This window comes from Phyllobates terribilis, unplaced genomic scaffold (assembly GCF_046119375.1).
Source record: "Phyllobates terribilis strain yellow unplaced genomic scaffold, ASM4611937v1 Scaffold_4__5_contigs__length_816908805, whole genome shotgun sequence".
Classification (NCBI taxonomy): domain Eukaryota; kingdom Metazoa; phylum Chordata; class Amphibia; order Anura; family Dendrobatidae; genus Phyllobates; species Phyllobates terribilis.
The window spans coordinates 604509656-604526155 of NW_027362764.1; the positions used below are offsets into that span (position 1 = coordinate 604509656).

At 39.6% G+C, this 16500-nt stretch overlaps 1 protein-coding gene and 1 long non-coding RNA gene across 5 annotated transcripts in view; one reads left to right on the forward strand and one right to left on the reverse strand.

Annotated features, from left to right (window-relative positions):
- LOC141265759 (ethanolaminephosphotransferase 1-like) overlaps positions 1 to 15783 on the reverse strand; it is a 76920-nt gene extending 61137 nt beyond the window's left edge. For all 4 annotated transcript variants that reach the window (XM_073679272.1, XM_073679271.1, XM_073679270.1 and 1 more), the window contains exon 1: positions 15511 to 15783. In XM_073679272.1, the coding sequence (XP_073535373.1) occupies positions 15511 to 15567 (57 nt within the window). In that variant the 5' untranslated portion in view covers positions 15568 to 15783. The remainder of the gene's footprint in view (positions 1 to 15510) is intronic.
- On the forward strand, positions 7136 to 9438 carry LOC141264438 (uncharacterized). The gene is made up of 3 exons (XR_012319944.1): positions 7136 to 7270; positions 9192 to 9305; positions 9384 to 9438. It is a non-coding gene; the product is annotated as an uncharacterized lncRNA (long non-coding RNA).
- Positions 15784 to 16500: the final 717 nt, after the last annotated feature.

Sequence of the window (16500 nt, forward strand, 5' to 3'; positions counted from 1 at the left end):
TTTTGCTGTGACGTAAACATACGGTCAAAGGAGCTCTCCATGCAGGTGAAACAATCCATCCTTAAGCTGCAAAAACAGAAAAAAAACATCCCAGAAATTGCTACAATATTAGGAGTGGAAAAATCTACAGTTTGGTACATCCTGAGAAAGAAAGAAAGCACTGGTGAACTCATCAATGCAAAAAGACCTGGGCGTCCACGGAAGACAACATTGGTGGATGATCGCAGAGTAATCTCCATGGTGAAGAGAAACCCCTTCACAACAGCCAACCAAGTGAACAACACTCTCCAGGAGGTAGGCGTATCAATATCCAAATCTACCATAAAGAGAAGACTGCATGAAAGTAAATACAGAGGGTTCACTGCACGGTGCAAGCCACTCCTAAGCATCAAGAATAAAAAGGCTAGACTGGACTTTGCTAAAAAACATCTAAAAAAGCCAGCACAGTTCTGGAAGAACATTCTTTGGAAAGATGAAACCAAGATCAACCTCCACCAGAATGATGGAAAGAGAAAAGTATGGCGAAGGCGTGGTACAGCTCATGATCCAAAGCATACCACATCATCTGTAAAACATGGCGGACGCAGTGTGATGGCTTGGGCATGCATGGCTGCCAGTGGCACTGGGTCACTAGTGTTTATTGATGATGTGACACAGGACAGAAGCAGCCGAATGAATTCTGATGTATTCAGAGCCATACTGTGTGCTCAGATCCAGCCAAATGCAGCCAAACTGATTGGTCGTCGTTTCATACTACAGATGGACAATGACCCAAAACATAAAGCCAAAGCAACCCAGGAGTTTATTAAAGCAAAGAAGTGGAATATTCTTGAATGGCCAAGTCAGTCACCTGATCTCAACCCAATTGAGCATGCATTTCACTTGTTAAAGACTAAACTTCAGACAGAAAGGCCCACAAACAAACAGCAACTGAAAACCACCGCAGTGAAGGCCTGGCAGAGCATCAAAAAGGAGGAAACACAGCGTCTGGTGATGTCCATGAGTTCAAGTCTTCAGGCAGTCATTGCCAACAAAGGGTTTTCAACCAAGAGCTAGAAATTAACATTTTATTTACAATTATTTAATTTGTCCAATTACTTTTGGTCCCTTTAAAAACAGGGTGGCACATGTTAAGGAGCTGAAACTCCTAAACCCTTCATCCAATTTTAATGTGGATACCCTCAAATGAAAGCTGAAAGTCTGAACTTCAACTGCATCTAAATTGTTTTGTTTAAAATTGATTGTGGTAATGTCTAGAACCAAAATTAGAAAAATGTTGTCTCTGTCCAAATATATATGGACCTAACTGTATGCGCAAACCTCATCATCAACTACAAAAAAACGTCTGACTGCTGTGCTTGCCAACAAGGGATTTGCCACAAAGTATTAAGTGTTGTTTGCCAGAGGAATCGAATACTTATTTCTCACTGAAAAATGCAAATACATTTATCTAATTTAGACAATGTGATTTTCTTGATTTTTTTGGGGATATTCCATCTCTCAATGTTAAAATTAACCTACCCTTAAAATTATAGACTGTTCATGTCTTTGTCAGTGGGTAAACTTACAAAAACATCAGGGGATCAAATAATTATTTCCTTCATTGTATATTATATACACTGCTCAAAAAAATAAAGGGAACACTCAAATAACACATCCTAGATCTGAATGAATGAAATATTCTCATTGAATACTTTGTTCTGTACAAAGTTGAATGTGCTGACAACAAAATCACACAAAAATCATCAATGGAAATCAAATTTATTAACCAATGGAGGCCTGGATTTGGAGTCACCCCCAAAATTAAAGTGGAAAAACACACTACAGGCTGATCCAACTTTGATGTAATGTCCTTAAAACAAGTCAAAATGAGGCTCAGTATTGTGTGTGGCCTCCACGTGCCTGTATGACCTCCCTACAACGCCTGGGCATGCTCCTGATGAGGTTGCAGGTGGTCTCCTGTGGGATCTCCTCCCAGACCTGGACTAAAGCATCTGCCAACTCCTGGACAGTCTGTGGTGCAACGTTACATTGGTGGATGGAGCGAGACATGATGTCCCAGATGTGCTCAATCGGATTCAGGTCTGGGAAACGGAAGAGCCAGTCCATAGCTTCAATGCCTTCATCTTGCAGGAACTGCTGACACACTCCAGCCACATGAGATCTGGCATTGTCCTGCATTAGGAGGAACCCAGGGCCAACCGCACCAGCATATGGTCTCACAAGGGGTCTGAGGATCTCATCTCGGTACCTAATGGAATTCAGGCTACATCTGGCGAGCATATGGGGGCTGTGCAGCCCTACAAAGAAATGCCACCCCACACCATTACTGACCCACTGCCAAACCGGTCATGCTGAAGGATGTTGCAGGCAGCAGATCACTCTCCAAGGCGTCTCCAGACTCTGTCACGTCTGTCACATGTGCTCAGTGTGAACCTGCTTTCATCTGTGAAGAGCACAGGGCGCCAATCCTGGTGTTCTGTGGCAAATGCCAAGCGTTCTGCACGGTGTTGGGCTGTGAGCACAACCCCCATCTGTGGACGTCGGGCCCTCATACCACCCTCATGAAGTCGGTTTCTAACTGTTTGTGCAGACACATGCACATTTGTGGCCTGCTGGAGGTCATTTTGAAGGGCTCTGGCAGTGCTCCTCCTGTTCCTCCTTGCACAAAGGAGGAGGTAACGGTCGTGCTGCTGGGTTGTTGCCCTTCTATGGCTCCCTCCACATCTCCTAGTATCTGCTCCATGCTCTGGACACTGTGCTGACAGACACAGCTACCCTTCTTACCACAGCTCGCACTGATGTGCCATCCTGGATGAACTGCACTACCTGATCAACTTCTGTGGGTTGTACTGTAGACACCGCCTCATGCTACTGTACCTCTAGGGGTGAGAGCAATGACAAAATGAAAAAGTGACCAAAAACAACAGCCAAAAAGGATGAAAACAGAGAAATGGTCTGTGGTCACCACCTGCAGAACCACTCCTTTATAGGGGGTATCTTGCTAATTGCCTATCATTTCTACCAGTTGTCTGTTCCATTTGCACAACAGCAGGAGAAATTGATTCACAATCAGTGTTGCTTCATAACTGGACAGGTAGATTTCACAGAAGTGTTATTGACTTGGAGTTACATTGTGTTGTTTAAGTGTTCCCTTTATTTTTTTGAGCAGTGTATATTCATTTTATGCAGTGTTTGAAGACATGTTTTTTTATTATTTGCTTAAGGGGAATCTATCAGCAGTATTTCACCCACAAACTCTTTATATGCTCATGTAGCTGTTTCATAGATAAGACTAGCAATACTTTTAGATGGCCTGTTTATTACGGTTACTGAGAAATTAGAACTTGAATTGATATGCAAATAAGGCTAAAGGACTTTGTTGGATTTGATGCCTTTATCACTCCAGCTCTATTCCCCATCTAGCTCCGCCTCCCCGTGCTTAAATGATGGCTCCTTTGCCTGAAATCATACACCACAGATGTTGTCAGTTAATCAGGAGGAGGCGGCCCTGGGAGGGGATTTGAGCTGGAGTGACTGAGGCTTCAGATCTACCATAGCCATTTGCATAACATTTAAACCCTGATATCTTAGTAACGAAGAAACAGACTGGCCATGTAAAAGTACGGCTGGACTTTTCTTTGAAAGACCTACAAACATATATAATTTAGGCTGTGAAATCCTGCTGACAGGTTCACTCTAAAGGGGTTATAAGGGCTTGACACAAAATTCTGCAGTCACAATATGTGACTACAGACTGCTGAATCATGACAGTGTGCACGGTATTGCCGCTGACCGCATACATGTGATTTGTATACTTACGGTCATGTACTGACCAGAAGTGTACGGCTTTTCTCATTTGTCTTCTATTTAGAGAAATGTATCTAGTCGGCAAGTGACTACCCACTCACACCAGCAACACTGGGGAATCGTGGTAACTGAATATGCATCCGAGGACACTGGTTCAGCTAAAAATAGTGCCTGCATTATTGGCGGCCCCCTTCCTCCATGAGCCAGGTCGCAACCTCTGTGACTGCAATCATTACGCTTCTTTACTACTGAAAACAATGACATCAATTGATGTGAATGCAAGGAAAACAAGCATTTAAGCCATTATTCTAGTGAAGAAAGCATTATTATAATGCATACAAGCATATATATATAGATATAAAAAGAAATACTGAATCATTATGTACTTTCTCGATTTTGTCTTTCGATTTACAATATTGGTATAATGCATGTAAGCTTATACAGAGGGTGAAATAAGTATTTAACACATCACCAATTTTGTAACTAAATATATTTCTAAAAGTGCTATTAACATTAATTTTTCACCAGATGTCGGTAACAGCCCATCCAATCCACACAGGCAAAGAAATCAAACAATAGATATCCATAAATTAAGTTAAATGTAATAATGAGAAATGACACAGGGAAAACGTATTGAACACATGAAGAAAGTGAGGTGCAAAAAGCCATGGAAAGTCATGACACCAGCTGAAATCTATCAGTAATTAGAAAGCAATCCTGCCACTTAATGAAAAATAATATCAGCTGGTTCAACTGATGGCCTACAAAAAGGTGTCTCATTACCAAGGTGCTACACAAAAAAACATCTCCTGATTGGTAAAACTAGTGAGCTGTCTCAAGACCTTCACAACCTTATTGTTGTAAATTATACTGATGACATTAGTTACAAAATAATTTCTAAACTACCAAAGGTTTCAGTGAGTACTGTTTGGGCCTTAATCCAGAAGTGGAAAGAATATCATTTGACCATAAAACGGCCCAAACCAGGTGCTCCATTTCAGGCAGAGGAGTGAAAAGAATTATCAGAAGAGTTGTCCAAGAGCAAAGGACCCCATGTGGAGAGCTACAAGAAGTCCTAGAATCAGCAGTTACAACTGTTTCAAAGAAAACTATAAGTAATGCGCTTGACCTCTATTCTATATGCACACTCATCACGCAATATTTCATTGCTGAACAAAAAGCATGTTCAAGCACGTTTAAAGTTTGCTCAACAAGATTTAGACAATCCTGCAAAATACTGGAATAATATAGTCTGGTCACATGAGACCAAAATTTAACTCTTTGGATGCCAGAATACACATTATTTTTGGAGGGCAAAAGGCACTGCATATCACACCAAAAACACCATACCAACAGTGAAGTTTGGAGGAGGGAACATCATGGTGTGGGGCTGTTTTTTAGCATTCTGCACCGGTAAACTTTATATGATTGAAGGAAGGATGAATGGACAAATGTACTGAGACATTCTTGATAAAAATCTGATGCCATCTACCAGGATGATGAAGATGAAACAAGTGTGGACATTTCAGCAAAACAATGATCCCAAACACACAGCCAAGGAAACTCTCAATTGGTTTCAGAGAAAGAAAATAAAGCAGCTAGAATGGCCCAGCCAATCACCTGACCTGAATCCAATAGAAAATTTATGGAAAGAACTAAAGCTCAGAGTTCATAGAAGAAGCCCACAAATCCTTCTGGATTTGACGAGTGTTTGTGTGGAACAATGGGCCAAAATCTCTCCTGAGCAATGCAGGAGACTAGTTTCTCCATACAGAAGGCATCATGAAGCTGTCATCACCAACAAAGGCTTGTGTACGAAGTATTAAATAAATCTCAGTAAGAGTGTTTGAATACTTTTTCCCTGTGTCATTTCTCATTATTACACATAACTTAATTTATGGACATCTATGGTTTCATTTCTTTGCCTGTGTGGATTGGATGGGTTGTTACCGACATCTTGTAAGAATTTCATGTCAATAGCACCTGTTGAAATAGATTTACTTCGAAAATTGGTGAGCTGTATAATAGATTGTGAGCACCATAGGGACAATGCTGAAAATGTCTGTGAAGTGTTGTGGAGTATGTTGGTGCTATATAATTAGGTAAAATAAATATATATTGTCTAAATATGCTACGCTGAAATGTTACTTTTTATTATTACGAGGTTTTTACAATTGTGAGGTTATTAAAGGTTAATAGGTAGGTAGTACCATCTGCTATTCATAGAGATATGAAACACTAGTGATTTATCTGTTGCAAGGTTATTGAATGTTTGCCATGTGACTGCATAGTTTACTATTAACTGAAAAACGTACCAGGAGGTGCAATAATACTTGCTGAGATAAAAAGCAATAAACATAAGAATAGTACAAATGAACTTGTCATTAGCCAAATGTAATGTGTCCACCCACTGAATTCCCAAAGATCGATTTCCGTTGATCCATTCAAAGAAAGATAAGAAACTTTACATGAAACACAAACTATACAGGCAAAAGTACTGACACACCTCTTAATAATTGAAGTCAGATTTTCCATTCAATCCCATTGAGCAGGTGTATAAAATCCAGCTAATCCATAAAAAACAGATCCAGCTTACAAAGATGTAAAAAATGTTCAATATTTTATTGACATGCGATTATAAACTGATGCAGCAGAATAATAAACACCTGTTCCACAAACGCGTTTCTGCTGTGCTAGAAGCCCTTACTTATGGTGTGTTAAAAATGATAATACACATTGTAATTTAAAATAGTTCCGATCAGTTATGAAACAGACTCCCCCCAAATTATGATTGATAAATGTCAAAAAGCGTTACAAACTCAGTTATTTGTCAAGTAATTAAAATCCATGCCCTAGCCATGCATTATGCCTTTACCGGTCATTCTTTTTTTCTTTTAAATTTGGCAAAAATGACTGCAATGCAACCAATTTCTTAACACTAGTTTCTACTTCATATTTATGGCTAGCTATGCAAAATTGTACAATAGGCACAATAGGTTGGAGCTTTTCTAGGCTTCCCATCTGATAGAAAAGGGAGTAAAATATCTATCATAAGAAAGTGCCAGACTAAGCTTTTAGATTCATACAAAGTATGGGACCTTTCATAATTACAATTGCTAAAGCACCACTCCAGCACTTTTTTTGTATTGCTGGAGTGGTGCTTCTAACCTAAGTTCCCTGCCCCTACTCTTATCCTTACATGCAGCCGTTTTCACCTTCTATCGACACAGCTCCCGTCAGTCTACAACAGTTTGTGACCTTCGGACCGCTCCAGTGTTTCCAGGAGCGAGCCAGAGGTCACTTTTCAATGCAAGTCTATGAGAGCCTCATTCTGCCTCTCACAGACTTACATTGAGAGCTTGTGATCGTTACTTCTGACTTTCAGCCAGTCAGAAGTTGCAGTGTCCAGATGGCGCTGTGGGACTGGAGAGGCGCCAAAAAAAGATGAAGACACCGGCGGGTAAGTATCAGACTAGGGTCAGAGATCTTAGATTTGAAGCACCACTCTAGCACTGAAAAAAAAAGAAAAACACTGGAATGGTGCTTTAAATTTCCCTTTTTCGGTTCTTCTAAATACAGTATTTAACCCCTAATACATAGCACAAAAAGCTGGAAAAATAATAAATGACAGTGTAAAGAGATTCATGATATCTCTTAATGACAGCCTTAGGCTATGTGCCCACGATGCAGAAATGCTCCGGATTTCTCCTGAGCGCTTCTGCATCTCTCTGGCAGAAAAAACGCAGGCGGATTTTACATGCATTTTTTCAGCCAGGGACAAGCGTTTGTCATGCGTTTTTCATATGCGATTCGCATGCGGATTGACAAGCGCTTTCCAATCGATTTTAGCATCACTTGCAAAAGTGCTTGACAACTTGGTCACACTATATAAATCCATGCAACCGGCATGGATTTTATATAGTGTGACCAAGTTAGTTAAAAAAAAGAATAAAAATGGTAAAAAATAAAAAATTATACTCACCTTCCGATGGCCCCCGGTCTCCTTCTCTGGTCTCTTTGGTAGCCCACGGTGGTGTAAAAGGACCTTCCATGATGTCATTTAGTCATGTGACGGGTCACGCGACCGCTGATGTCGGCGGTCGCGTGACCTGTCACATGACTAAATGACATCATGGAAGGTCCTTTTAGACCATAGCGAGCCGCCGAGGAGCCAGGACGCATCACTAAGGAGACCGGGGGACATCGGAAGGTGAGTATATTGTTTATTTTTATTTTAAATTCCTTTTTTTACAGGTACTATGGTACCCGGGTCTGGATGAGAGTCTCCTCTTCTCCAGACCCGGGTACCATCCGCACATTGAATCGCTTAATATCCGCATGTGCACATGTAGTCATGCGGATATTAATCGATTCAAGGCAAGTCAATGGCGGCAAAAATGCCACACTTACGCAAAATAATTGGCAGTGCTGCGGATTTTACCACAATGATAACATTGCAGGCCTTCTACCAAGCGTTTTTTAAGCGTTTCTGCGACGGAATTGTCGCTGCGGAAACGCTTAAAAAACGCATAGTGGGCACACAGCCGTAAAGCATTAAAGCCACCTTCCACCCTTACACTAAGGGCTCGCTCACACTTGCGATTAAATCAGACAAATGCAATCTGCTAAAAAATGGGATTGCATTCGTATCAATTTAATCCTATGATAGTGTGCTCAGCGGCGTTTTTTTTCCAGCGCCAATCGGACTGAGATCGGGCGGGAAAAAAAAAAAATTGCAGCATGCTGCATTCGGATCGCACGCACCCTATAAGCCTATGGGAGCATGTGAAACATCACACTGCACTCAGATGTCACCTGAGCGCAGTGCGATTCCCGCCGATGCCAGCAACAGAGGAGATGGAAGAAATTGATTTCTCCGTACTCTCCGCAGCTGTGCTGCAATCCCCTCTGTGCGAGAGGATCGGAGGACGGAGAACTAACATTCGGCTCACGATAGCAGCAGAGGAGGAGCCGAATGTCATTAGCATATCGCATCCGATGCTCTTGCATGGGATGCCATACGCTAGTGGGACCCCGGCCTAAATGTGATTTTATATTCCTGATATACAGTCACTGTATCTAATGCTCGTCATTACTCCGCTGCTGCCTCTGGCTGTTGGATCGTCGTCCCATGTTCTTCTACTCTATAATGGCTCCCACAGAGACATGAACAGGGCTGTTGGGCATCTGGACTGTGCCTTCCTGGTTTTCTTTAGGTGTGTGATTGATAATATCTGCCGTGAAACATTGATTTAAGCCATCTGAACTTACGTTTAGATACGAAGACCACAAGCAATTATATCTCTTGACATTTATATAATTAGTAGCACAAATTTTTCCATTACAAAAAAATTTAATATTTTCACTTTTGAAAATTGCAGTAAATTTTGGTTACTCAGGATTAAGGGGTTACATCTCTCAACATTCGCTAAACAACGCCTGACTGACTTGCCTCCTTCCAGGAGAACTACGCATTCACCCCAGGACCATCTACAGTAGGTATCTTATAGCAACTTTTTTCTAATGTTTATATTAATAAAACCACTTTATCCTTGAGTCTTATCTCATCCAAGACGATCCACACAGCTACATTGGATAATCCTATGCATCTGCCTCCTATCTTATAGGTAAATACCATACCTTGGATATTTCAGTAGTAATACCTACCCTGCACAGTGCTTCACTGCTGATTAAATATTATTAATAAAACTCTTCCCCTATCAGGACTCACCACCTCCTGGGATCCAGCATCCACCTAATTCCTCCAACCAAACTGGGAGCACCACTCCTCATCAGCCCTACCGCCATCCAGTCTACGGAGGACCATCCTCTCCCATCCCAACTTCCTTCTCTCACCCCTTATACTTCAGTAATACCTTTAGTTATTTTAATATTTTTATCATTTTATATTATTAATCAATAAATTTACCTTGCTTGTACCTATAGCCTCCTCCTCACTTCTAGACCTAGGTCCAGCTCAAGTTACTATTTTACTTTGATTTCTTCACCTACTTGACACATTGTGGTGCCTGTCTAACTTGCTGCAGGATCAATTAGGCAGAACTAATGGCGCCACTGAATACTATTATCTTCTTAAATTTTGGTTACAGCAATATATAATATAATCCCATTAGGAAGAAAACCTTGTTCAGGAGAAGTCCAGACACAGTAACACAGTCGGAAAATTATTTTTGGGAAAGAGGAGATGCTAACTAATAGTGATCACCAAAATGATAAAGAAAAAAATAAATAAATAGTGATCAATAGCAATATCAATCTATGAAAATATATCAATTTATTAAATACAAATGTTTCCTGACACATATACATGTAGTAACAAACTAACAAACATATAAAACACCATAAAATAGTAATATCCAATAACTGCACATGTGAACAAAGTTTTAGGTGAAAAGCAATCAACAGTCCCTTTGCTGAATCATTCAAGGAATGGAGGCTGCTGCAAATGGTATATTTAGGCATCAATTCAATGCCTTTTTTTTCTAAAAAGAATAAATATATTTATATATTGAAATTGGAAAATCACAAACTTATCATGTACAACAGGAGTAGTCAATTTATAATATAGGTTAATATATATTTTATAAACTGACAGTTCCTGGGAATATGCTGATGACAGCTAACGTTTACACAGATAAAATGACTTTTATAGCATATTTATGCAGGCAAATAACTGATAAGATATACAGTATATAAATGTGACATTCCGCTGAACAAACCATAATACACATGGTGTCATGGAAAATGCAGAAATACCAATGCTGAAATAGATAGATACATAAGACACAGTGGCATGTAAAAGTTTGGGCCCCCTTGGTCAAAATTACTGATATGGTGTACAGTTAAGGAAGTTGAAGATAACATGATCTCCAAAAGGCCTAAAGTTAAAGATCACACACTTCCTTTGTATTTTAGGGAAAAAAAAATATTTTTTACATTTCAAAAATTACAAAAGCGAAAATGAGCCTATGCAAAAGTTGAACATTTGTGTGCTCAGATAACTTTGACCAATGTTTCAGACCTTAATTAGCCTGCTAGGGTTATGGCTTGTTCACTATCATCGTTAGGAAAGGCCAGGTGATGCAAATTTCCCAGCTTTATAAAAACCCAGTCTCCTCTAACCTTGTGCCAAAAAACTTTTGCATTATTGATTTAAAGGGTTATTCCCAGCATAGAAAGATAGCACCTATAAACAGGACAGGTGATAACTTTCTGATCAGTGGGGTCTAAGCAGTGGAACCCCTCCACACATCTTGAGGACAGGAAATACCCAATTTAAATGAAGAGGTGGCGATGCATGGGTGTCATTGTGCTATTCATTGTCTATGGCACTGCTGGAAAAACATTAGACTGTAGTGGACAATCCTCGCTTGTCTGATAGAAAATGAATAAAGCAGTGTAAGGCCACCTCTCTTCCGATCTAGAATTTCAGATCCCCCCTCCAGAGATTGTCGGGGTCCAAGCTATAAAACTCTCACCGATCAGAATATCATCACCTATACAGCAAATTGTTTTTCTCTTTCAATGTTGAGAATAACTGATGTGAAGTTTGAGGAACCGAGTGACGTGCAGGACAGGTATTGCAGACGTAATAAGTACACCAAAATGTTACAACAATAAGGTCATCTGCAGCCCAGCTCCATTTGTGCATATGTGTAAAGTGAATGCTTCAGATAAAATGAACATTTTTAATCTTATAGAAACACAAAATCTGCAATCTGCTAAAGTGATTTCCAATTTCTCAAGAATTACTATTAAATACATGTCTTCTTTTCGTATGATATTCAATATGTATGGATTTAAATAACGTTTATTATTTTAATGTGATGTTGCAACAGAATCCAGCCTGTAAGTGCAGAAGCAGGCCACTTGAAGAAATAAGATCTAAATTTGGTTAATTAATCATAAGCCCCTTTCACCTAGATCGCTAACACACAGGCACCAGTTCGATGAAAAACTAAAACTCCTTTCTGAAAAACTTAAGATGCTGAGAGATAGTATGTTGAGAATAAGCTCTTTGTATTCGGACAGAACTTCTTGGTCCGGTTTTTTAACTCCTTATCTTGTTGGCAAAACCAGAAGTGGCTTCTAAACCAATTTTTTTTTTTTTAGGTTTGGTTCATTGTAAAGTAAGAGAAAACTGCACCCACACTGTACAGGGAAAAATACTATTTGAGAATGGACTGTTTTCGAGATTTCCACGTAAACAATGATAATTTGTTGGTCAAGATGTATTTTAAGAATGTTACATTTTTGTATTATTACAGTAACATCTCCGTTTTGCAGTGTGTTTTTGTGATGATAAAAAGGCTTGGTAAATATATTGTACACCTTAAGATGGTTTCATACATGGCATACTTTTTAAAAACGTTACTGCAAAACCAGAAATTAACCCATCAGAAAGGAGAAGTCCTTTACATTTTCCATTCCCTTTGAATTAAACAATGGTTTTGGCCCCAAAGATCTCCATGGACTGGAGAGGGGAAAGTCGGAAAGTCGAGTGAGGGGGAGGCCAATTAATAGAGAGTTACAGTAGTCAAGGCGTGAGTGGATCAGGGCAATAGTGAGGGTTTTTGTTGTTTCCACTGTGAGAAAGGGGCGGATTCTAGAGATGTTCTTCAGATGCAAGCAACAAGAGCGGGCAAGAGATTGTATATGGAAGGTGAAGAAAAGATTGGTGTCAAACACAATGCCCAGACAGCGCGCCAGCTGGCTCGGCGTTATTGTGGTGCCACACATGGAGAGGGAGATGTCAGATTTAGGGAGGTAAGTAGATGGCGGGAGCAGAAGAAGTTTGGTTTTGGAAAGGTTGAGTTTCAGATAGAGAGCGGACATGATGTTGGAAACTGCGGCCAGATAGTCACTGGTGTTCTGTAGTACAGTGGGGGTAAGGTCAGGGGATGAAGTGTATAGTTGTGTGTCATCAGCATAAAGATGGTACTGAAAGCCAAATTTGCTGTCCAATTAGGGCTGTGTAGCGAGAGAAGAGAAGAGGGCCAAGGACTGAACCTTGAGGAACCCCAATAGTGAGAGGAAGGCGGGAAGAAGTGGAGCCAGCGAACGATACACTGAAAGAGCGGTCAGATAGGTAGGAAGAGAACCAGGAGAGAGCAGTGTCCTTTATGCCGATTGAGTGGAGCATAGAGAGTAGGAGGTGGTGGTCAATGGTGTCGAAAGCTGCAGAGAGGTCAAGAAGAATGAGCAGAGAGTAGTCACCATTACGTTTTGCTGTCAGAAGGTCATTGGTTACTTAGATGAGTGCTGTTTCTGTTGAATGTAGGGTGCGGAAGCCGGACTGTGATTGGTCAAGAAGAGAGTGAATGGACAGGTAACGAGTAAGGCGGGAGTAGACCAGAGCTCCAAGAGTTTAGAGATGATGGGGAGATTGGAGACTGGTCTTTAGTTGTTTGTGCCAGAAGGGTCAAGAGAGGGCTTTTTTTTAATAAACTTATACTTCTAAACTCAATATATCTAGGCTAGCGATATTGCATCTTGTACACAAGAGCAGATAACACCACTGGAAGGACCCAAAGCCACTTAACATAGCAGAACATGTCTCTAAGGCCATGGCCCCACTATCAGTATTTGGTCAGTATTTTTTCTCAGGAGTGGGAGCCAAAACCAGGAGTGGGTAATAAATGCTGAATTGGTGACTTGTTTCTATTATACCTTTTCTCTGATTGTTCCTCACCTGGTTTTGTCTCTCACTCCTGAGAAAAAATACTGACCGAATACTGACTAAATACTGATAGTGGGGCCATGGCCTGAAGTCAATAATATCATTCGACTTGAAAAATATATATATTTGAATAGAGGTGCACTACCGAAATAGGAAACTCTGTGGGCGCCCTGGCCCAACACTCCAGGTCTTGCACCAATATCACTTTCCATTTCCAGAATATGTATTCTGAACTAATTTGGGCCCTGGCCTATGGCTCTTCTCTTCCTCTTATAACTTTTATTTTAGAAACCTGTATTCTCACCATGGACACTGACACACCAATGATCTCAACCATGGGAATCTCCTCAACATCCTAGGACAAAATACTTTATCCAAAGCTTGGAAAATTTGCAGACTATATATATTGAAGAACCGATGATGGATTTTGTTTATGACTTGATGGACGGTGAGTGAGGAAAGGGTGAATAGAGGGGGCTTTATTCTGGTTTTTGTTTTCTGTGTGTTGTGTATGTTATTGTATTATTTCTATAAAACTTCAATAAAACATATCCGATATGTTTCATACTGTTATTTTATAACATTTACTGCCTTTATCCATATTACTATTAATAAAAAAAAACCTCTTTAAAATTGTATTAAAAAATACCTACAGAAATGTCTGTCGCTTTTTGGAAAGCATTTTGGTGGTGTTTTTTTTAATTAAGTGTTTTTATACATCATTTTTATAATATTTTTAAGTTCTTATAGTCCATGAAGCACAATGCTAACAAAATGCCACATTTGGGACATACAAAGTTTTACATTTTAGATAAATTTCCACAGGCCAAAATTCTCTACATAGAGATATTATAAACTAATGACCAACCTCTGACTACATTGAAAAATACTAAGAAAAAGGCACCTAAATGCTGTGTATAAATCCACCTGAATAAGAATCAATAACTTTTATTTCCAAAAGATTCGGCAGCAAAAACATCTAGAAATTTTTTGTTTACGTTGCAAAACATCTTGTAAAAAAGTAGTCTCTATATTGCTGCCTATGGACACAATGCAAATACAGAGGAGCCTAATGTCTTCAAAACTCCATTAAAATACGCAGAAGTGCGAGATGGAGATTTTGTCATTGGTTTTAATTGGGAATTGGCTAAAGACTTCAACATTTGCATTGTAATGAGTTGAATCCTTGGCAAAGTGTAGAAAAAAAGTCTGTGACAGATTGGGAACACTAAAGATTTAAACATCAGCAGCTTGCCCTCAAAGAGACACAGATTTTACAATAAAATGCATGGAGTATTATAAGGCCGTGTTCACACTGAGTTCTAATCCCAGTTCAGGACTTTGTCAGGGACTTCTGTCTAAATGCTTGAAAAATAGAATTCAGACATTCCCTGACAAAGTCATTGCGCTCAATGAGACAGAATCCAAAACATGAAAGTTTGGACTCCTTTTGACCTCCTATCTGACGTTGTCTTTTCAGCCGGACAGAATATCATAGCAGACTATGATTTGAGCCACGTGCTAATATGGCCATACAATTAAACAAATAATGTGCTACCCCCTGCAGATATGGTCTGATCAGAAAAGGTTAACACACAAGTCCAATTATTTTTTTTATACTAACCTGAAGGGTTAACAATAAACTTGCACCAGTATGTGGGATAAAATAGTGAATAAAAGGCTCTGTGTATTTTGTGCCCTGTCTGCATTGTTCCTGCCCCTAAAAGGGTTATAGATGTCACAAACCCCATTTTACTGGGACAATATTGTACTTTTTAGTGAAAACTTAATCAAATCCATGACACAGAATAAATTTGCAATTATACAGAATATTAAACCTAGTAGAAATACATAGGAATTGTAGTCATATCTTAATAGCAAAGTGAAATCCATCATCAAGATCCTAAAAGACAATTGCAATGTATCAATTATCTCATACAGGACACCGATACAACTACACAAATTAAAAAAAAAATATATATATATATATATATTTTTACCTTGTACTTGTCAAAACCAGCGAGTTGATCTGAGGTGATATACTGGTAACTAAACATGATTCCTGTTTATGGAGCTCCAGTTCAGCTTTATTCTTTCCCACAATATTGGGCTGTAACTGTTCTACCCCAGGCAGCAGGATACAGGTCCTGTAGTTAAGCAGCAGGCTCAGAAAGAAAGCATAGGTGTGTTTGTCAGTCCATGCCCTGCTATCTTATCTGTGAAGAACACAGTTCTTGATGTCACTAACCAGGAAGGCAGAGAAGGCAGGTATTTAAGAAGTAAAGGTATCACCTTGCTTGCATGGATGACAAAGTGTCACTTTAGGAAAACAGAAAGGTATGAAACTACCATAGCCAAGTAACAGTAGAATCACATGAGAGTATGATTTATATCCACCAGGGAAGTATTATCTTAGGTGGAAATATTCTGTAGTGTATAGTCATAATCAATGCTTCCACAGAATAAACAACTAAAAAAATGGCAAAAAAAAAAACATATACAAAAATGTCCTAAAACCCCCCCAAACTACAGGCACTGAGGAGGAAAAACTCTGGTGAAAGAATAATTTTATGAGTCTCTAAGGTCCTATTCATATCTGACTTTTGCGTCCTTGTGCTATCTATTTTCTTCATTTCTGTGATGTGAACAGACAGCACACTAATGCCTTAGGCTGTGTTCACACATTGCAGCCACGTTATGTTTTCTTTCTATTTAGCTAAGATCTCTGGAGGACACCATTGTTTTACTAGGATTTTCCAGAAATGTGAGAAAACAGCCTTAGGCCACGTTCACACGTTCAGTATTGGGTCATTATTTTACATCAGTATTTGTAAGACAAAACCAGAAGCGGAACAATCAGAGGAAAAGTATAATAGAAACACGTCACCACTTCTGTATTCATCACCCACTCCTGGTTTTGGCTTATAAATACTGATGTAAAACACTCACCCAAAACTGAACGTGTGAACGTGGCCATAGACTTACAAGTG